The sequence below is a fragment of the Anser brachyrhynchus genome (assembly GCF_964034855.1).
Source record: "Anser brachyrhynchus genome assembly, chromosome: Z".
Taxonomy (NCBI): Eukaryota; Metazoa; Chordata; class Aves; order Anseriformes; family Anatidae; genus Anser; species Anser brachyrhynchus.
Window position 1 is genome coordinate 38,073,248 of NC_137697.1, and position 22,913 is coordinate 38,096,160.

The following is a 22,913-nucleotide window of genomic DNA, read 5'->3' on the forward strand; positions in this document are numbered from 1 at the left end:
ACTTAAAGTTACAGGCACCAATGTCTTCACTAAAAAGTCTGTCTTGTTCTGGTAAATATTTCCTGTGGAGCAGCAGATAATAAAAAATGCCTTCTCCTGCCAGAATCAGTTGTTGTTGGCTTTCTTTCAAACTATTAAAAATACAGGTTACTTTCATCTACGTAACAGTGTTTGATAGAATAGGACAAGATGCTGCAGTTATGTGTGGTAACAATGTACAGTTTTGAAAGAGTGGCATCAGGCCCAGGTATCAATCCTTTCATGGGAATGTAGCATTTGGAAAATAATTTCAAAGAGCTGGCAAAGGCAAGAAAAAAAAAGGACAAAAATCAGTGAAATTACAGTAAGACTTCCAGTCTTACTAAGAAATTTGAATTAATATGGGCTATAATGTCTACATGAGCCACAATGACTAATTTCTTAGAAAACTCTTACTCCACTGTTAGCATCTACATGGTATTAATTTTCCGAAGTCACTGCTAATTATAAAAGTTTCACAGATTCATAGTACCTTCAATTCATAGTACCTTCACTGATAAAGACTTCTGTCCTGTTTTCCTCTCCTACCTCCTCATGAAGTACTATCTTAACTATATTGCTTTGGAAATTTTTTAGTGCTTCATTGCAGTCAGCAATAAATCTTCTGGGTTTAGATCTCTTCTGGTTTTAGCTCTACAGTTATTTTTGTTTGTTTCCTCCTTCCACTCTTCTGTGGTTCTTTCTCTCCATCTTATGCATTCTCTGCTGACTTCCCAGGTCCCAAAATCCCAATAGTGATTTTCTAATCCATTTCTAGTCAACCAACTCTTACTTCACTTCTGTAATGCTCCACATCAACAACTGTGCAAAGATGAGTAACATACCAGGATTTAGTGCTACGTTCAGTTTTGCACAAACAATTCTGTGTTTTTATAGTCATATCACTGACAGTTTATGCAGGGCAAAAGAATGCGTTAGAGATTTGTGTCTTATCCCAAGGTTAACTGTTTATTATTGAGTCTATTGTGAAGAACAGCACAGGGAGTTCTTCAAAGCTGTGTAGGAAAGCTCACTTCACACAGTAATTGAAGGTCACCTTCTGCATTTTATGGCAGAAACTCACGTAGGACACAGTTGTCCTATACAGGGAAGGGAGACAAGGACTGCTAATTTTTACACACCTGGATTCAGCAAACAAGGAGATGCCTTTGCGTAGGCTTTTTTTTTTTTGTTGGCTTGGTGAAACTATGTGCATGCTAATGCATCTGTAGCTTAAGAGTCACTAAGTGAAGCCTTCGAAATGGGAAAATCTATGAAAGCAAGAATTCAAACACAGAAATGCAAGAGTAAGTTTTATTGAGTGATACAAAACTAATGGCATTACAATTAAAGTTTGAGCTTTGCCAGAATACTAGTTTTCTTATTTTTCTTTTAAGTGCAACAAATCAACTATTCAGAATACTAATCAGACTAGTAATTGTTAATTTCTCTTCAAAAACTGCATAGTTAAGCAGTTGTACAACAAATATATAAATTTCTGCAAAACCCTGAAGAAAGATTTGATGTTTTTTGCATTGAATCTAGTGGCAAAGGAGATCACCTGCACTGGTCAGATTCTAAGTGCCTTTTACCTCTTTTCCAGCTCTGTAAGAGAAGATAAACAAATGCTTAGTTAATGTAGTAGACATGACATTTTCTATCTGCAGTTATTTTCTTTATTAAATTAGTATAAATTAGCAAGAAAAAGGAAAGGAGTTGCATAAGCTATGCAAATATTATGGGACACAAACCCATCTGAACACCGAATATGGCTACATAAATGAAAACAGCTGAGGTATTTATAGGATACATAATTGAGATTTTAACATCTGGTGATAAAAAAAACACTCTGGTTTTACTGCTTTTCTTTATTATTTTTAACCCACACATTTTTGATGCAAGTTTTTTAAAGGCTTCCTCATATTTCAGAGAAGTATTCCCTAAAGACATCAAACCTGGTGTTATCAAAACCAACACAAGAAATGGAGATAAGAAGGGTTATTGTGGTCTTCCTGGAAATATTACAGTGGAGAATAATAAAAGTAGAAACAATGATCCCTGCATGGCAGACGAGACCATTTTTTTTAAATAAGCAAATAAAAAAAGAAAAAACATGAAAGAAACACAGCAAGATATGTAAAGATAAAAGCATATACACTAGGGGATGTGGCAAAGAGTACCACAAAATCACCTCGTCTGTTAATTACAAAAGCATGTAAAGGAACATGTTTTTCAGTCAATACTGTTACTCTGTTAATCCTGCTTATTACAAGTAATGATGAACTTTTCTTAATAAAAAATGTCTGTTTACAAAAAATACTAAATATTAGCAAAATACTACCTATAGTAGTAAGAACAGTGATATGAATGAATGCGACACTAGCAGATTTACTTTAGTTTCAGTTAGTGGTGTGAGCACTCAGCTTCTCCGTAAGGGGATGGCTTCTGTAAGGCTTCTTCTGTCTATAAGGGGCTGAACTACCTATATTTGGCAACTGCTGCACAACAATTTTAAGAAACAGCTTGTTCACTTGTGGTAAAGTGACAGGGAGAAGACGAAAACAGAAAGACAAAAAATTACCTATAGAATCAATGTAATGCCAGCCAAAGAATTTACGTTATCTGAAGACATTTGTTTGCCAAAGTCTACAGGGCTACCTTAACAGTTTCAACTACATCCTATAGGCTCTCCCTGTAACTTATGCAAAAGGTCACAGCCAAAGAAAAGTATAAACTGTGCCAAGCCATGCACAAGTACAAGTCCTTAGTCTCATGGGATTAAATATTTGCTGTCTTCAAAAAAGTCAGAATGTTGAGCATCATATTGTTTATACTGCAGTTAACTGAAATTTACTAACATGATTTGTATTAGTGGCCAAGTTAAACAGAATATGCACAGTCAGCAAGATGCTGATCTTAGCACTCAATTTCAACACAACTTGGTGTTCATCTCTTACAGAGATTTGGCTAGAGACAGAACTCTGATACAGAATTGAGGGAAGAATGTGTGACAAAAAAAACTATGAAATCTACAGTTAGTGCTATTACACAATTAGACAGTATGGGTGGAACTTCTTGCTTTTATTTACCAGCATACTTCAAGCTTTAAAGTACAAGTTGTTTTTGCTACTGTGTGTTTTTTTTCCCCTACAACCTGAACTGCAAATTATTTTTTAAATTAGAAAAAATCAAGCTAACAGGTCAGCTTGGAGCATGTTACCTCATGACAGTCTCAGTTACATCAACAACAGATAAAGTTACAGGTATGTAAAATAACAATACCTGGTATTTTGTTAATTCTGCCTGCAGTAGTTTCACTTTGGACCTTTCTTGCTCTAATGCAGCATGAAGTGTAGTTACCTAAAAACATACAGAATATTCATTTATAAAGTATTCATTTATAAAGTACAAGTTTATCAAGTCAATTTAGTTCTCCATTAGTATCGTGTGGACAAACCAGTAATATGTGCTGGATTCAAGAAAAACTACCAACTACAAATAAAACATTCTTTAATGACCATTATTTCCCAAGCAACATTTACAGGTTTAACTGTGTAATGCTGTTGAAAGCTATAAAGTTAGAAACTCTGCTGACTTTTGAACTCTACATTAATTTCTTCCATAGAGCACTTAATTGGTGCAATATTATGCAGTACAGATAAGCTTACTACATCATCCTTAAAAATTACTACTTGATAATAAGTTTAGACAATTTACTAAATTGATAATAATTTAGATGAGTTAAAGGCTTAGAATAGTAGCCGTAAACCGAAACTAAGCTTAAAAATCTTATGTGCTCTTCACAGCGGTGGCTTGCCAAGTCATGCTTAGAAGTCATCTGCACCTCACTCGTGTTTATACAGCAGCCTTTTCCAAACCAGAGACTAGAATCAAACAAAAACAAACACAACAACAACAACACAACCTCCAGACCACCACCACCAAAAAACAATGCTGAAACAACATACAGAAAAAAAAAAGCATCTTCTGAAGCACCTTTCAGAGCTTCTGAGCTTGGGTTACTGAAGGATGACATCCTTAAAGCACTATTGAAGGCAAAATCCTTTCAGGCGTGCTGAAGTCTGCTGTCTTTCCAGAAAGAGTTTTAAGTTAATCATACCAGAGGTTTACATGTCATCTGACACACATTTCATTAGCACAGCGCTACATAACATTTTTTACTTCAAGCAAGTTGTGGTTTCAGCTTCCTCCTATCATTGCCTTGAACAGCATTTTTGAATTACATTAAGAAATCCTTGCTTACCTGTAAGGTCAATTCATTTTTGATAATTTGTGATTCATTAACCTGGAGGAGTATTTCTGCTTTGTCTTTCACTACAGAGACAAAAAGAGACAACAAAGCATGAGGATTTTTCTAGATCTGCAGGTCTTCATCTGCAACAGCACTGTGATGTTTCTTTACTTCACTATTTTGGTACTTCTGAATAACTCTGCCTTCACTAAGACAACAGAAGATGTCTATCAAAAATAGATATTAGCTACCAATGCCATTAGTAGCAGCTTGAAAAACTCTGAAGGTTAAACCTCAACCTCGCACTACTTATAAAACAGTTAACCCTGTACGCAAATTTTGGAGACAAAATACAGAATACTCTAACTCTGTACAAGATCAGATCTGGTAAAACCACAAAGTTGCTTGGCTTTTATATTCCATCACTATTCCACATACATAGAAAAAATGTTCAGAACTTTCTCTCTTTCCTTTCAAGATGAAAACATTTATACTTGGCTCAGAACTGACTTGAAGTAATAAAGTTCCAGTGAGTTAACATTATGAAACATTCATAATATCATTGCGAACTACAAACAGCTTAGCTTTTTTATAAACACACTTTGCAGAAAAAAAAGATTTTTTTAACTCAAAAACCTAACCCAGAGAGGAAACTACATGTAAGAACTAAATTAAGAAACTGAAAAGCAAAGGCAATTTTTTAAGGCAATTGCTGTGCCTGGTATCACAGACCCATCCAATTACTTCATACAACATTAGGGATATTAAGGGATAACTATGCCTAACACATAAAAAGATACTAGAATATTTACATATGTGTATATATGTGCATAAATATGCACATCTGTGTATATGTATTTTTTCAATCTTTGACAAAAACTCTGAATTATGTGAGCTATGAACAGTGTTACAACAGAAGAGAGCTATCATCATTTCATGTATAATAGGGTTTAGCTGTCCCTATTCATTGCATGGCAAAATGCTTGATGTAGAGTGTTTCCAACCGTTCATAGCAGTTTGCAAATATACAAGAACTGAACATTTACCAGAATCAAGGCCACTTGAGGCTAATGAAATCAGTCCAGAACAGATCAAGTCACTAGGAAAACAAAGTCCAACTCAAAGAATCACTTTACCTAAAAACATAACTAAGCAGTTTAAATTTCAAAGAATGATCTCAAAATGCAACTGATATTTGATTATGTATTATCAGAAATGCAGTACTGTGTGGTCCAAACCCTCAGTTTTACTGGAATTGCTGCAAATCAATGGCTTCCTAGTTCTTTATAGTCACTATGACAACTTTTTTTTTTTTTACGCTACTTGGAAAGTTTTTCCAGGTTTTTAAAAGAACTTTGAAGTTTCCTGATAAAACCCTTACTTACTTTCACCTTCTTGAAGCATATTCAGAAGTTGTGCATTTCTTCCTTTTACTTCTTTATACTTTGCCTGTATGAAAGAAAATAAATTATTACCTGTATACACTATAAAAACATTCTTTAAATAACCACGAATAAAAGGTTTTCGGGTTGAAAATCATCACTGCTGCAGAGAATCTGATTTGTCTTAGTTAAGTAACAACCAAAGTAATGGATACATGACAGGTGAAATGGGTGAATAACTGAAAGCCCAGAAATTAAGGCAACCACAAGCCTTAGAGGAAGTTAAAATAAGAGTTGTGTCAGTACAAGAACATGCATTTAGAGCTGCTTGAATTATAAAGGCCTGTTACATCAAGGGCTTTATGGTTTCTTGCCAGAAAAGCATTCAGACAGCACACAATTATAAGCACTTTCTGGATAATATGAATAGTTTTCACATTACTTGGTGAGTAGAATAAGATCTTGCTGCTCTACAGACTATTTCATTCAGTATTTTTAGTTTGTAGTTACCGTCTCTCCTTTTCAACTCTTTAGAGGTTACTACTCAAGAACTCCTTTTTTGGTATTTTTCCAATCCGATACACTTTCTTCATAAGGCAGCCTTTTCCTTAACCGGCCACCAATGTCCATTATAGCCATGTATCTTAACTAAACTTATTTTTCCTGTCATGAATCTCTGGTTCCTGTAGGCTCTTGACAGAAAACTGCACATGAAGTTCTATTTCAAACATACTTTTTTTTTTTTTTTTTAAAGAAGCTATCACCTCCCACTCAGAATATCAGCTAGTCCTCACAAATCTTACTCCCCCTAAAAAGTTGAAGCTACTGCTTACCCTGCAATGCACTGAAAACATGAAAAAAAGCTATTAGTATAGTTTGTGGAATGTCCAGTTTCTTAATGTCATGGAACCATGCACATGTTCATATATCCAGTAACTGCAGCCCCACCACAGTTTGTGTTTTTTGTTTGTTTGTTTTAAATAATAGCACTTCCAATATTTTTTTTTCCAAATTTTAAATAATAGCACTTCCAATTCCAGTATACCAACGCACTGTATCGCAGCCACAAACAATAAACATTAACATTTACAAGAACTGGAAGGAAATGAAATGGCATTTTAACAGATGTGGTATCTTGCTTACACTTAAGCAAGACCTTTGATGGCCACCTAAAACTCTGGACTCCCTGGACAAGTTTATAAAATTAAACAGCTGTATCATCATCTATCATCTCACCAATATCCGTATGCATTGTCTGTACTCTGCCAAATGCAGTGAAGTGCTAACAGTGGTAAATCTGAACAGATTTATACTTCCAAAAAATAACCTGGGGATTACAACTCTAGTACACAGTGAAAACAGCTTTTAATGAAGTTTATGTCTTTATTAATACCAGTAATAGTCCTTCTCTGAAGCATCAGAAGACTCCCAAATCAACCTGCTCAATCTACCTTAAGCAATGGATAAAAATCATAATAAAATAATTTAATTCCATGCTGCTTTACTCTTTTTGTTGCAATACCAGTTCCTCGTGGACTTTTTGCCCTTTTTGCTCTAGATACTATCCATACAGTGTTAATACTGCCTGAACACATGGAAACAACTAGAGGCATTTTTCCTAGCTATTCCGGTATATAGCAATATTGTGTAATTATTAAAGAGCAAATCTATTTTCCTGGTGTGCTTCAGTATATATTGAGCCTGACTCACTCTAGTTTTACTTGTATTTTAATAGGAGAAGACAGAATACAGAATTTCATTCTTGCTACACCACAGCTTTAAGGGAGTCCTCTTAAACCTTTCCAAATACTGTTCTCTTTAAAGAGAGATACCAGAGAGGTAAAGAGAGTCCACTTCAGATAGTGGACTGAATCTCTAAACAAAAACAACAGCAAAAAACCTACAACAAATAAGTAGTTACTAAATGCAAGAAAAGCTTATTTGAACTAAAAAAAAAATAAATTCCATTTTACAAATTGGAAAAGACCTGAGGAAATCCCACTTCCTGCCCTAAGCAGAGCTAACTTCCAAGACAGATCAGGTTGCTGAAGATCTTGCCTAGTCTTAGATTACTACTTTGATTTTTTTTAGACAATGAACAAAATAGCAACACTAGAAAACAACTAGTAACAGATATGCCAGATACAAAGTTTATTTCTGGGTATTCTGCATTGATTCTTCTAATTATTATTAGATTCTTAATTTAGCAAAAAAGACTACTTCATGTAGTAGGAGTGGATTGTCTTTACAGAGCAAAAATAATCTCTGTCCAAGCTAAACCATCTCTACAGATTAATACATACTTTATTTCAAAATGGATAATAAGACACAACTAAAGTTAAATTTTGTTCACTACTTTAAAGCTTTTTAAGCTACATACCTCCCACTGAGTTATTATATTTTTAAGTTGCTGAATTTCTGCATCTTTCTTTTCAAGCTCAAGCTTTAGTTGTTCTGTTCTTCCATCTTTCATAACACTTTCCTGTAAACAAGCAAGTATCATTTATTAATAACTGAGTCATGTGAATTCAGTTCTTAGGAAAGGCAACTTATTTCTCTATTATAAACTAGATTTATTTTTTTTAATGGAAATTGGATCAGAATATCTTCACAAATGCCAAAAGAATAAATAAGAAATGCAGTAATAAGTATTGGCATGTTCTGTGAGGAAAGAAGTATTTTGATCACACGTGATTTAAACACCTCTTCAGATTAATAAATGTATTAAAAAATGTGTTACAGGATTTTGTCTGTTTTTGTTCGTTTCTTTGTTTAGGTTCTTTAAGATTATCCTGCTTGTAATTATCTCTATCTTCTCTCAGGTGCTCTCTTCTAATCACTGAAGTAGTTTCAAGAAACTTTTTCATTTCAGAGTGATTTCCGTTTTACATGCCTGGTTGTGCTCATGAGATGTGCAGTTATCTGTTTCATTGCAGTCAGCAAGCTGGTCTCTCCTTTTTTCTCTTTTAATTATTTTGTGAACATCATCTTCTAGTCTGTTGAAAAATCTTCCATCATTCAATGAAGTCTGGGGAGAGCTCAGCTCCTGTCAAAGGTAAACATCATAACAGATTTCCCTTTACACAGGTTATTATTAAGCTTCATGCTTCAACATGCTTCAAAAATAACTTAAGTAATGGAAGACAATATCCTGATATTATTTTGTCTTGTACATCCTGACAATATTGTGATTTCTACCTAAAGAATACGATACTAGTTGAAGAGCTAGAAATTAAAGGTCATCATTTAACTGATCATGGGATTACACGAAAGAATTAAACTAGATTTAAGTACTTTTGCACTATGCCCTCACTGTTTTGTTTCACTTCACTGTTAACTGTTATTCCCTCTAAGAGCTTTAATATTTGTGCACTGTACCACAAACATAGTAACATTACAACACTTTCTTAACCTATTTTTGTTTGTACTACGATTTTTATTTTTGAACATGCAAATTTGCAATTCTCATCAAAGTTTAAGACTATCTGAAAACTAAAGAAGTAAGAGCTATCTCTAAGAAAGCCAACACTAAGTTCTCAAGTACTACACTACAGACATACATCCCTATTAAATCTGCATCTGTAAAAGTTTTCCAAATGCAGATCAGCCAGTTTGGGAATATATAGCTGTTTGTCACTACAGAGAGTGCCCAAGTAATTACTTTCTAAATATAAGAATTATTCTTATTTAGTAAGAAAATTTAGTTGAATAAGAAAAAATTAAGACTTACCTCATGTTTTTTAGCAAGGTTATCTGAAAAGAATAGAAAAAAAGAAATGACAAGAAGTCACTGAAATCTTATATAGCTCACTATTAAAGCAAGCCATTTTGAAAAGCGGGGACAAAAAAATAGTATTGGAGTTCTTCAACATTAATCACCTCTCAATGCCACATTAAAAAAGTACAAAGCATTAGAAGTAAAGATTATAAAGTGCATTTTGCGTTAATCTCTATATATTTGATTTTTTTTCCCAGTTCTTTCACGCTATTTAAATCAAAAGCAGCATCCCATATACATTTGCTTCAGTTAAAGTGGAAGGCAATGTTTTTGGTACATACGGCTACAACTTTTTTTTTTGTTTGGTATTGTTTTTAACTCAGGCTTTTATAGCATATTTCTCACTGTATACCTGAATGCCTTCCATTGCCTCGTCTTAAGATACTAACGCTATGCTATTTATCTTTTTCTTATATTCAAATTCTCTGGAAAGAATGTGATTAATAATACTGTAAATTTAAATAGAAAACATCCTTAGAAAGAGGATGTTAGAAAACAAATAACTTTCTTCCTTTTCCAGACTCTACCTTAAACTTACTTCTTCACTAAATTTCAGAAGCTTTTCTCTATAGACAAAAATTAAAGAGTTCTAAACACGTAACCAATAACTAGTATATAAAAATTCTTTCTGTATTTGCTTATTTTAATAAAAAATGGTATTGAAGAAAGGCAAACTGACTTCCTATTATTCAAAACAGAAAAACCTCAGTTGCCTGAAGAATGTGGACGTACTACATCACTCTAAAAAACACAGATTAAAATAGACACAGTATTTGAGTTTACTTCCCACCCCAGGGATACATTAAATTATGTTTTCTTTAACCTCTTCTTTTTTTTCCTGCTAATTTAACTGGTCTACTATTATATAATGAACATTTAGATTTTAGACTTTGTAGGACATATTAACTTCAACTCATTTAGTGTTTGTTCAAACACAGTATTAATGAACAGAGACAGAAGGTCATTTTGCTGTTAGCATACACACTATCAAAATTCCAAGTAGAACAGCTCACATGGTATGATAAGGCATACCTATATTACTGTCTGACTGAAAATCTTTCAGGGACACAGTGAGAGGTTTGTCTTTTCCTTGCTGGTTCTTTCTTTTCTCTTTCTTATTCACAGACTTTGACTGAGGTGAAGTACATTCATTGTTTTCATATTCCTAGAAGAATAAAGTCCCACTGGTATAACTTTCTTCAGTACCCAAATATTGTTTTACCTGAAGCTTTATAAAGGAAAAATATGGTGATGATATATTAAAGGAGACTTTGGCCTGAACAGGAATTTGCAGGCTTCATATTGGTTTAGAGTGTAAGGCACACATCAGCAATTAAGCATCGGTTCTGTTTTCTGAAGTAGAGCATTGCTCTTCACTAAATCACAAATGAATTATCCACCTAATACCCCCTCAATCACCTCCACAGTTTTATATAAAAACTCAGACTGAGAATATAAGGTAATCAAATGCAAGAAAGTTAGCACTGCCTTTAAAAAAAATAAACAGGTCTATTGTACCTTCATTTTATTCTCAAAATATGCTTATTCATTCAGGAGGAGTAAGAGTAATTAGTGTACAGCAATGCTCTAACAGCTGTCTCCTTTTGAAATCAGACAGGCTGGTACATGATATCCACTTGAACCTAAACAACACCTCCCCCCCATATCTGCATTAACATTTTTAGCAAAGTGTCACTGTCCCAGATGTTTTGTTTGATTTTAGCCCAAATAGTCTTACGGAAGAAATGGTATATAAAAAAATGGAAATTGAGTACTTTTCTTTCCATGAAAACAATGTTTTTAACCTGTACTCATGTGTACTGTTTATTGAAAGGTAATTCTCAAAAAGTCTGCACAAAATAAAAAACACTACTATGCCTGAAGATTGTCTTCACTTTCAAAAAGAACTTCTAGTACACCAGTTAAAAATTTAACTCTGGGTTTTAAGCATTGTGGTATTCTCCCTCCTCAAATAACTGAAGTATGAATATATTTGCAAAGAAGTGCATGCGTACATTTTATTTCTTCATGATGCATAATTATGGTTAAACTTGCATTTTTTGTAACATTTCATTGTCTCCTGAGTTATTGCTAAGAAGCAAGTTCCTGTTAGAAATTAAAATTTATTTAACCATACTTTTAAAGAAAACTCCTCGGTATTTTGTAAGAACCACTCAGAAAATAGCAGTCTGAAACAATCTATTCCCTGACCAGCTGAGGGAAATGTATACAGCTTATCAGAAATAAAATATTTAAAACAGAGAAAAGTTGTTAGTGAAAATGCAAGTTTTAAACATTACTAACAGTTTAAGAGAAGTCAGTGCTTTGATCTTCTGACTCTCCAAGTGTGCCAGATTTGTTCTGAGCAAGGTCAAGATCTGTTGTTGTACTCTTCACAGGCCAATTAAAAACAAAACAAACAAACCACCCAAAATATTTTTTGATATGGTTTCTCTCAAATCGTCTATTTTTCTAAACCTCTCAAGGATCTGAGGAGTGGAGGCAAACAATGTAAATGAAAGAGCTGTACTCTTAAGAGTGATTTACTTTACTTTTAAAATTCGAATCTCAAAAACTTCTACAGTTTTTACATTAAGATGAATCCCACAAATACCTTTTTGTGCTCTTCATATTCCAGTTTGCTCAGCAGCAATGCTTTTTCAAGATCAGCTTCAAACATTTCAGATGTCAGCTGAAGAAACAAAATTAACATTGCTTGTGACTGGTTTGTTAAAACATTAAAAAAAATTAAAAAAAGGCAAAAAGAGAAAAAGCAGACAGAGACCACATTAAAATTTCTGTTCTGATGCACGTATCAGTAGAGTAACCAGAAAGCTTCACTGATGTGAACATGGCGTTATTAAAAACAGATAAAACTTTTTGTATTATGAGTAATAAAGTAACTTGCTTTCGGAAACTGTTTGATAGATGTAAGCACACAGTGTTATAAGAAATCTTTATGGAACATGTATCCTGTCTTGAAGACTTGTTTATGAGATTTATTTCAGCCTAAAAATAAAAATCATTTTAAACAAAAACCAGAGGGATGCTAAGGGATTAAAAGCATCATCATCAAAAGATCATCAGAAAGTCTTTCATTGCAGTGTTCTTTCATTGCACAGAAAAGAGTAAGCATCCTTTTTTTTTTTTAATCACTTAACAGGAGAGCAGAGCTAAGCCAACCTGAATGATTTTGAGATATTTTCCTCTTCTATTTCTGAGAAAAGAAGTGCAGCATGCGGCAAGGAGAATGGGGAGCGAAAATTGGGGAGGAAAGGTTTTACAGAGACAACAGTGAGGTTTCTTCTGTTGATTTTTGTTTGCTTTCCAAACTTCCAAACTTATTTCTTTGTTTTCTTTCAGTACTAGAACCAGTAATTAGGAGTTTGTTAACTGACAGTAAGTTAAACTGTCTGAAATTCCCCCCCAAATCAGTGAACTGCTTTTGCCCGCAACTTTTGAATCCATTCTGACCATGATAGTTATCTACCAAAAGTTAGGACTTTTCTGTTACACAGAAAAGCTCCATATGAACATGAAAAAAAGAGAGAGTGAGGATAGGGAAAAAAATACCAAAAAGAGAACATTTAACATACAAAAATATGGTACGTTCACAAAAAGATGAACATAGCATTCATCACTTACTGTGTCTGTAAGCAGTAATTTAGAATCCTGTGGGCTAAATAATTATCACAAAACGGTGCTGCCATAATGTTACTATGAATATTAAAGAAATGCATTATGTGATCTCTAATACAACAATAACCCTATCATAATTAATTTACCTAGTAGCCATTCAGTTCTGGACAGGGCTGAGCACGTTCAAAGCTGTCTGTAAGCAGAACAAAGGTCACTACTTCTAAAGCACTCCACTGAGCTGCTGCTTAGACCTGACTATTCTCAAAGACAGTCATCTACCCAAAAGACTCCCAAGCACATTCAGTCCTGCTTTGGCGCACATAGTCTTAGTTTCAGAATAGGCTCATTATTACTTAAACCTATCCAAAATCCAGAAACCACAGATTCCTTTTCTTATGTACTCATGATACACTTCTAATAACTAAGCTCTGAGTACATATCATACCCCTCATAAATAGAAATCCATATACAAAACTTAGTGACTCTCTTCAAAGCTTTGCTGAAGAAAGACTAGTATCATCCATCGTATTTACAAAATAGCTCGATAGTTTGGACAAACTTAACTTTTGATGTCCTCTAGTCAAAATCTTATAGAAGGAAACTGTCATGCAGTATGGCAATTTGAAAGGTTAATATGCCAGGAGGAACTCTTCGTGTATTGGGAGCTGCTCTTTGTGGAAGTTCATCCCTTTCTACAGCATCCACAGCAGGGAGCCACTGTTTCTCATCTGGTGCTGAGTATCACCCTCCCTTACTGTACACCATTCAACATTTACCTCTTCATTAATACTGTATTATTGGACAAGGGAAACTGTGGAAGTGATAGAGTAGGATTTCATGCCTTCTGAATGTGAACAGTTTGAGTCCATATCTCTTTTCTCAGATAAACATGTGCAAGTTGCCATTTGAACCTTCCTGTTAATCAGTTTCTCCCATTCAGAGATGTTTTTATTAAATCTGATGATACTGTCAGTATAATTTTTACCCCCGCCAAAATCAATCAAACAAAAAAAAAAAACAGAAATCAAAAGTTAATAACACTAACCAACATTCGATGCAAGCTTTTGAGATGTATATGATATAACCAAACTGAAGTCCTCACCATTTTCACTTGTGTCTTTTTTTCCCCATCATGCAAGGAAAACAAAGCCAATTCAATGCCTGACAGTGCTGTAATTTAGCAGTGGCAGCTACAAACAGTGAAATAATGTAACAATTTTAAAAGGAAATTATTGATTATGCTTATTTTATTAAGAATATCCTAAGATACCCACTTGATGTTATATATTTTGCACTATGGCAAACATTTTCATTGTTGTTCTAAGACCGGAATCACAAGTGACAATTTCTTTTCCCATCCATCAGATTTTAATATTCACATTTTAAGAGTTTCTGGGTAAAGTAAGAAATTCAAAGTAGTTCTGGACATTTTTGGCACTTTGAGGTCTAAAACCTGATGTTTTAAATCATATATGAACCAAAAAACTTCACCGTAACCTCTATGGCTGTCTGAGAAACCTGTAGATTATGAGTTCTATCAGTAAATTGAAACAATTATTTTGTGTTTACACTGCAATTTAACAGTGATTATGCCAATGTCATCTATTTCTCTAAACATTTACTGTAGCAAAATTAAATTTATCAAGGAATTTGTTGGAAAAATACTGATGGTCCACAGTGTACCTCCATTCCTTACACTCGGTCCATTGTAACCAGAGAAAGCTGTTCGAAATATAGCTGTGCTACGGAACAGCCTATTTTTCAGTCTCAGAGTTGTGACAGAATTTGGCTATTTCTTTTCCTCATAAAAGTGAGACAGAAATGTCTTTAGGACTTTAACAACTGTATGTCACTATAATAGTAATCGGTCTAAATTTATTTTTAAAACAAAAGAATCCCAAGGCAACTTCACAATAGCGTAGCCTATGTCAGTAAGATCAAAATGAATAACAACTTGTTTTTTATAATTGAGTTTACTTCATCTGACCATTTCACCGTCCAATAATAAGTCAAGATTCTCCTTTTTACCTGAAGTAATTGCTTAATAGCATGCAGAATACAAAAATTTTACCTACGGGACAAAGCAAACCTGCACCTTAAAAGTAATTCTGAAGCTAATTAGCTCTGGAAATTTTCAAAAAGGATTATTAGGTCATTACTCCACTGCTAGGACAATCATCCAGAAGCCTGCAAAGGTAAGAACTTGGATATATTCTGTTTAACGAAGAACCTACATTAAAGCATTAGCAACATATAAAAACCAAGGGCAGCATCCAACTGTCAATCTTTTGTCAATATAGCTTTCTATATTTTCTACTAACTGCAATGGGAAGCAGTTCAATACAATCTTTTTTGGTGAGATATAAGTTGAAAATCTCTAAATGAAAATATCATCCTACTAGCTGCCAGCATAGGAGTTCATTAGTTTCATGAAATACTTTTTAATTCCAGTCAGTGTCACTTATCTGCAGTTAGCCTTGAAAAAGTTTATGCAAAGTTAACTACTCTGAAGGACGTAACAAGACAGTCAAAATTGCATTACCCACAGTGAATTCAGATGTCTGAGGTTCTATAGGGATGAGTTAAATGAAGAAGAACAAACCTGCATAGCAGCCAATCAATTTGAAAGAATCTCAAAAAAAAGTGTACCAGAACATTTCTTTAAACACTACCCAATAGATGACCTAAAAAGATTATTTATTTGCTCGGCTCTGGTATTTTATCCTAAAATAGTAGAAGTACTGCAAACAATTCAAAACATTAATATGCAGCATGATACAAGAAAATCACTATATATTCTTCAGTACCAAAAAGGAGTATTTCAATGCCAAATTAGAGTCAAGAACCAAAAAGGCCTCTTTTAACCTGTGAATTTCCACTGAAACTTTTCCTTCCATGTGGCAGTATTTTGTTGCTTCCTCTCCAGCCATATCTCTTTATCCATAAGACTTAACTTAATCGAGAAATGTATTTCAGGAAAGTCAAAAGACAGCTAAACACAGTAAGCTGTACCTGCTCATCTCTTTGTCTCCACTCTTGCCAGTTTTCTTCCTGAGAGTCCTTCTGCATCGTAGTATGCAGTTTTTGTTCTTGCTGAGATAGACTGCCTCCATGGGAAGACTTCTGAGGAATCTTTTTAAAAGCAAGGTTTCTGAGCTGAAAAACAGTTACGTTTCATATTAATCAATATGCTAACAAGTACACAAAAACAACCTTAACAGACTAGCATATAAATATATATATATCTTTCCTGCTGAAAATACTTTGAACAAATCTGAATGGGTAGCGGTGTCCTACAGTTTTCATGTTCTGTCAGACACTACTGCTTGCTCACACCTGAACTAAATTAAACATAATACCAATAAAACTGTGGTATACTGTTTTGGCATGGGTGAACAGAAGAACAAGATGTTCAGGCAGAAAAAAGAATAATGTAGATAGTCCTTATAGCTTACAACAGGTCATATTTACGAACCTGCAATAAGAATTGCCCTTAATTACTGCATCATATGGATACAATACTGCCACATTTAAAATACCTCACATAATTAGAAAATATTGTTGTGACGACCTGCAAATTTTGCAACTCCTAGACATTCACAGCTAAAACATAAACATTAACTGACACTGATTATTTCACTGAGTGAAAACATGAAGGCATGAAAACAATCTAGTATCAATTTATCAACAGGGACTTCCTTAACATATGCTTTACCCTACCTACTCTATAGCCTGGGCTACATCTGTGTTTAGTCAGATAAGGTACACAGTAGCTTGTAAAATAGGGAATATCCTACTTTCACGTAAAGAAGTAATTTTAAAACAAAAGAAAAAAATGTAATCTGTGATTAAGTAGTTCTTCTTTCATATGGAAAACAAAAAACAATGACTTTTCAGGGACAGCAAAAACTATTTGAGATAACAACCTTACTACTGGAAATACAATCCCTTTACCTCATTGGCCTCACTCTGCTGCTGTTCTCTCTTTCTTCTCCTTTTCTCTCTTTTCTTCACATTTGTAGATCTACTCCCTGGCGCTAGAGATTTACCAGCACGTCGGCCACTTCTGGCTTTTCCAGGCTCCGAATCAGTATCACTTTCCAGTTGTAGTAAGGCAAAACGAGATGCAGTGGTAGGGACTGAACTGATTATAGCAGATTCCATTGCCATGTCTGAAATTCTACTGAGCTGGCTTCTTTTAATTATCAGTTTCCTGGGAAAGTAGCACAGAAGTTAGAATGAAAACATTGTTTGATCAAACAAGCAATAATTCATATCATTTAACCGCAGAAGTTTTGGCTCAAAAAGCATAGGACAGAGCTGGAATTGTGGGAATGAGGGAGAAAGGAAAAAAAAACACGGTATCGTTTATTTATATTTTAACTGACTATACCGTATTATCTTAGGTATCTAAAGAAGAATTACATTAAAAAAACAATCTAACAAACACATTTTAGGCTAATACATTGGCTCTTGAGAGATTTAGTGCAAAAAAAAGAAGGCTCCAAAAGAAGCTGGTCTTCATGTTCTGGGGGGAAAAAGACACAATAGAATAGAATACTTTAGTGCTTAAAAACTGTTTCAGATGCCATCCCCGGAGCCTGAAAAACACAATTTAAAAATGAAGTAGATACTATGCATATGCAAGCTCCAGTTTTGTGTAAGCAGCCTTATCTCTTCTTTTACAAGAAGTTTAATTTTGTTCACAAGCCACTGGAGATTCAGCAAGCAGTTTTCTCCACAGGAAGGTGAGCCCAGCATTTCAGCCGGTACTGTCCTCAAACATCAAGTTCACCTGTTCTTACAGCAAAACACAGAGGATATGCTGGGGGGAGACAGAACTAAGTAACACTTATGCCTTCTGTTGTCGCCTGTAGCTAAAAGCAACACGTACATACATCCCTGTGACACCATTCTAAAGATCGAATCGTTTACCTAGCATAAAAGCTAGATCCTGGGTATATCCATGTTTGTCAAACTGCTGTTTTCCGTGCAGAGTTTAGTCAATTAGCAGAATATTGAAAGTGATGATATCCATCTCTGATTATAAATTCCATAGAAAACAGACGTCTAGATATGTTGATGTATTATGACAGAGGCGTAGTGAGATAATACATACTTTTTGAAATTGCTGTTCAAAAGGAATCTTTATAGTTTGAAACAAGTTGTTTAGTTATCTGCTTAGATAGCCTACAAATCTGTTGCTTGTTAACTACTATTATAAAAAAAACATGAGGCTCTACAGAAGTTTCAACAGGCTCTTTTTACCCCTTAACTCCAGAATTTCTCAAATCCAAAGTTCTGTAGGTGCTCCATATATACTCCGACATGTCAGCATGCAACAACAGCATGGCAGAGACCATTACCCAAACTAATTATTTAAAAGGAATATGTCATTCCATTTTTCAGAGTTGAAAGAACCACGCTCTATTCCTAAGTTTACAGAAGAAAAAAGGTTACAGTAAAGAGCATTCTTGTCATACAAAGTTACTCTACTCCATTTCTTTCAAAAAAGAGAAAATGAAGCTGGTCATCTTAGGAGAAACTGGCCATCGAGTTGTGAATCTACTTGATGCTGATGTTCAGAATATCTGATCAGACCACAACTACATATCTAGAAAAAATAGGTCAATCACACCTAAAACATCATAAGTAATTCATATTTGTCACTCTTTCAATGACAGAACAACAAGGTAAGTTTGGATTTTTGTGCAGACAAGTCTGTGTACGTATGCACGTGTGCATACATTTACAAATATTTTAATGCTAAATAACTATATAGCTAACCAGCTTAGGAGATTAGTTAAAGATGAGAGACTTTGTGCTCTTACTAGCTGGGCATGCAATAAGTTGAAACTTGAAGCTCAGAGAAAAGATTACAGGTGCATCTTTACAGCAAGAAAAAGCACCAGAGAAAAGTGCTCAGTCATGTCACACAAGAACTTATGATACTGGACGTTGCTCTAAAGCAGACAACGCTAGAAGTTTGCAGACTCTCTGCTGTGCTTGGCTTAAGAAAAAAGTGAACTATACTATGACTCTTTCTTCAGTAAAAGCTTGGAATTTCTTGTCTCTCTCTACTAACTGTGGTGTATTTTATATTTCATGTAAACTGTTCAACGGCACAACGCAGTCTTTATTAACAGTGGCTAATGGTGCCAAATACTTCTTTTTGCACATACAATCTGAAAACAATCACATGTAGCTGAACCTCCACACAGCTGTGTAATGTGGCTGCGAACTCCCTTCTCCTTCATCTATAAATACTCCAATACAATAAGTATACTTTTGCTGTCTTACTGTAGTTGGCATGTAATTAAGAGCCCAGCTGCCAAGTACATTTAACAAGTACTACCCATGGAATTCTGCTGTTCCAATTCACCAAAACACTATAGTGACAACATGATATCAATTTACAAAACCTTATTCCTGAATTATATGTTTATACAGAATAATAATAATAGTAATAATAATAAAAAGGATAGTAATGAGTTTATAAAGTGAACTGCAAATACATGAGATTGAAGGTTATTTTCTAGTTGAGTCTCAGATAGTTGTTAACGTTGCTAATTCAGTTAGTAGGACATTTCAATACTATTCATATCACAGTAGGATCAAATTATCCCACTTCTGCAACACCTAAAGATGGATCCAGTGATTCACCGAGGCCTACCACCATGTCAGGCTTTGTATTTTAACACCACACCTACAATTCTGACAGACACATTTTATTAAGTACCTAGCACTTCAGTTTCAAAGTTTGGCTCCCATTCCCCCCTCCCCAAAAAAACAACGGACTGATACCTCAAAAGCTTTCAGCCAATTAGAGGTGCTTGCTAGCACCCTTTCAGAAGCTGGTGTAGTTCCCCCTACCCCGGGAATTATAAGCAGTGTTATTCTGTATTGCTACAGAAACAACCAGTCGTAGAAAATTAAAAACACACTGGCATAATTGAGCTTGAGGCTGTGCTTAAGGAAACTTTTTGATCACAGAAAGAAAGTGTTCAAATACCACAAAGAGTTTCATAATTCCACAGATCAAACTATGACCTGAAACATCATTTCAACTTCTATAGTAGTTTTCAGGTAAGAGCTTTTAAGTCTGGTAAAATATTGTGAGTAGGTAACAGCCTGTTGCCCAAAGCCTATTTATCTAAATGCAAGACAATTCCTCTCCCTACTACACAGGCTACAGGAAAAATCTGCAAGAAGGTAAAAGGAAGCAAAGCCTGCTGGCAAATATTTGAAGTTGTTTCCATTTGTGTTATGTATTAGCAATAGCCATAGTCTTCAGAGAAGACTTTCTCTAATGTGTCAAGGAAGTAATTAACCCTTCATTCCTATGTTACAAAAAGATCCCTCAATAAGCAAAGTTGCAACATCATAATGGCATGGATTGACAGCTCCAATAAACAACCCAGTTTCAAAACTTTCTGCTCTGCATATCACTAGCAGGCTGTTAGTGCAACTCTCCATGCAGTCTGCTCCAAACAATAAGAGTTGTGAATGCAGCTCATGAAGCCAAAAGTACCTATTACTCAGATTCACGCACCACCAACATAAGATGAGCATTATACACATGTACGATATAATTTTAAGGCAACATTATAGCAATTGTTATTTCTAGCAACTAGCAATTTCTTTTGTTGGTTTTTTTTTTTTAGTGCTTTACTCATTTGTAGGTCATACTTTTCTACAAACCATGTCAGCATACGTGAATGGATTATGTTAGATTTTCATATTAAAACAACAGATTATATCACGTTGGTCCCATTAATGACATGTAACACTGCTTTAGCATATCTGATGCAGCAATTTGTAAGCACACACAGCTTACTCCACCTTAAATACTTGATAAACAGAGACATTTAGAAAGCTAAACTGTGAAATGACTGAAATGAAAAGGTGTGTTTCTAGCCTCAGTTCCCTACAGTGTACTAAGTACTTCTCAGAAACATAAGACAGGACAATGCCCTGAAGAGCTTCAGTCTAGTTTTAGACATGATGTAACAAAGATTACTGTGATTAAAGTAACATAGCCAGTGTTTCAGTAACATCGAAGCCCTTTTCTGTGTTACTCACCTTAACCCACACTGCAGGTCAAACAGCTCTACTGGAGCACTGCTGTAAGCCCCCAAAACACATATTAAGAGGAGTGTAATACACACCCAGAAACTTAGTTTGAGCATCAGCAGCTTCCTGGCCTGTGTACAGCTTTGTATACGTGCATGAATTTGCATTTAACTGGCAAGTGTTCAAACTCCACTAAGAAATGAACAGCACACCACAATTTAGGAGACTCTAGGCTGACGTTAGTAGCAGACTTTCAAGCATCTGTGGAAAAACCACATAGCTTTAAATACGGTGATCTACTATTTCAAGGAAAACACGCCGAAGAGCCCAAAAATACAACCCATTTCCTCTTGAACCACTTCCATCTTCAAATAAACTGCTAATAAAGCCACAGATTTACAAAAACTTTTGAAAATACCATCTTCCCACACACCATCTCCCTGTTTCTATTACTAACATGCTTATTTGCCATCGTTTATAATCGATACACGTGCTTAGCTAACACCTAAAGTATTGACTGATCTCAGCACTCGCTGGTAAGCCTGAAACAACACCAAGATACACAATACATTCATAACTGAAGGCGCACGTCTATCCTCTGCTGGCACCGACCAACCTTCGCACTGTCTGCGCGCGACAGTATTGATCTTTGGCTGTTTGTACACTTACCACGGCAAGCCCAATCTACTATTCCTTATCAGTGCATTTACAAGAAGCTTTGATCCACCCAGCGGGATCAGCTTTCTCCCTTTTAATAACCTTTGGGATTTTTTTTTCAAGCCATCTGATCAAAAGCTATGAAGCTGCGTTGAAATGCTCTAAATCCTTAAAATTACTTGAGACCAAGCCATCAGCTTGTCTCCGAGTTCCACGCGCAGCTCCACAGCCACACGCACCCTGCCTCAGAAACCCGCTTCAAACCGCAGCACTGGCGCACGCAGCAGCAGCAGCGAGCACGTGGCAAGCAACGATCCCGGCAGTTTAAACGGTGAACAGGTTGTGAGTGAATTCACTGGTATAAATAATGTGTTTTTTTTTTTTTTGAGGAAAAGCTGTTTAAGTTCAGCGTTAAAATGTAAAAGCCACCGGGCAGCCTGCCTTCAGTTTGTTCGCTGGCTGACCCAGGAACCCCCCTTGAAGCTCTTCTCTTGCCCTCCCACCCCTAAGAAAAAAAAAAATAAAAAAAAAAAATTAAAGGAAATTAATTAAGTTCGCAGCTGTTGCCTGCCGGAGTTTTCAAGCTCACGCCCGACCTCCTGCGCCTGACCGCCGCGGCAGGAGCCGACCAACACCCGGCGGCGGCGGCAGCACGCGTGAGCGAACTGAGGCAGCCGAGCAGCGCCGCGGTGACGGGGCAGCAAGTCCCGAGGAAACTCCGAGCGCTGCTCACGGCCGGGAGCTTTTCATTCACCTCTCCCCAGGGCAGGGGCACGGCGGCTCCGCGCAGGGCAAGGCAGGGCAGGGCAAGGCAGGGCAGGTGGGCGGCCGGCGGGACGCTCGCTGCGGCGGGGCCGTCAGGGACGGCGGTTCGGGCGCAGCCCCAACGGCCCGCGGCGGGCGGCTCGGCTCTAACGGTCCGCGGCGCCGGGGAACGGCCGCGGCCGGGCTCGCGCCGCCTGAGGTGGAAGGCGGGGGGGGTATGGCGAGGGGTAGAGGCGGGGCGCCGCCGGGTTTGTTTATTCCGCCCGGCCGGGCGGTACGGGGTCCGGCCGGGATCAAAAATCACCGCGGGCCGCCGCCGGAGAGCCGCCGCCCGCCCGCCTGCCCGGCC

At 36.1% G+C, this 22,913-nt stretch overlaps 1 protein-coding gene across 3 annotated transcripts; it reads right to left on the minus strand.

Moving 5' to 3' along the window:
• Positions 1-1,318: 1,318 nt before the first annotated feature.
• On the minus strand, positions 1,319-22,800 carry GKAP1 (G kinase anchoring protein 1). Of its 3 annotated transcripts, none has more exons than XM_080573003.1 (12): positions 22,554-22,800; positions 17,024-17,282; positions 16,082-16,225; positions 12,045-12,122; positions 10,463-10,595; positions 9,383-9,405; positions 8,546-8,698; positions 8,033-8,134; positions 5,656-5,719; positions 4,283-4,353; positions 3,301-3,378; positions 1,319-1,623 (listed from the first exon to the last, which is right to left on the minus strand). In XM_080573003.1, exons 2-12 carry the CDS (start codon positions 17,237-17,239, stop codon positions 1,576-1,578), a joined length of 1,110 nt encoding a protein of 369 aa, XP_080429129.1. In that variant the 5' UTR covers positions 17,240-17,282; positions 22,554-22,800; the 3' UTR covers positions 1,319-1,575. The 3 variants fall into 3 exon arrangements, with proteins under 3 accessions (XP_080429129.1, XP_080429128.1, XP_080429127.1); XM_080573002.1 differs by lacking the exon at positions 22,554-22,800 and adding an exon at positions 22,396-22,535; XM_080573001.1 differs by lacking the exon at positions 22,554-22,800 and adding an exon at positions 21,152-22,015.
• Between the last annotated feature and the right edge of the window lie 113 nt (positions 22,801-22,913).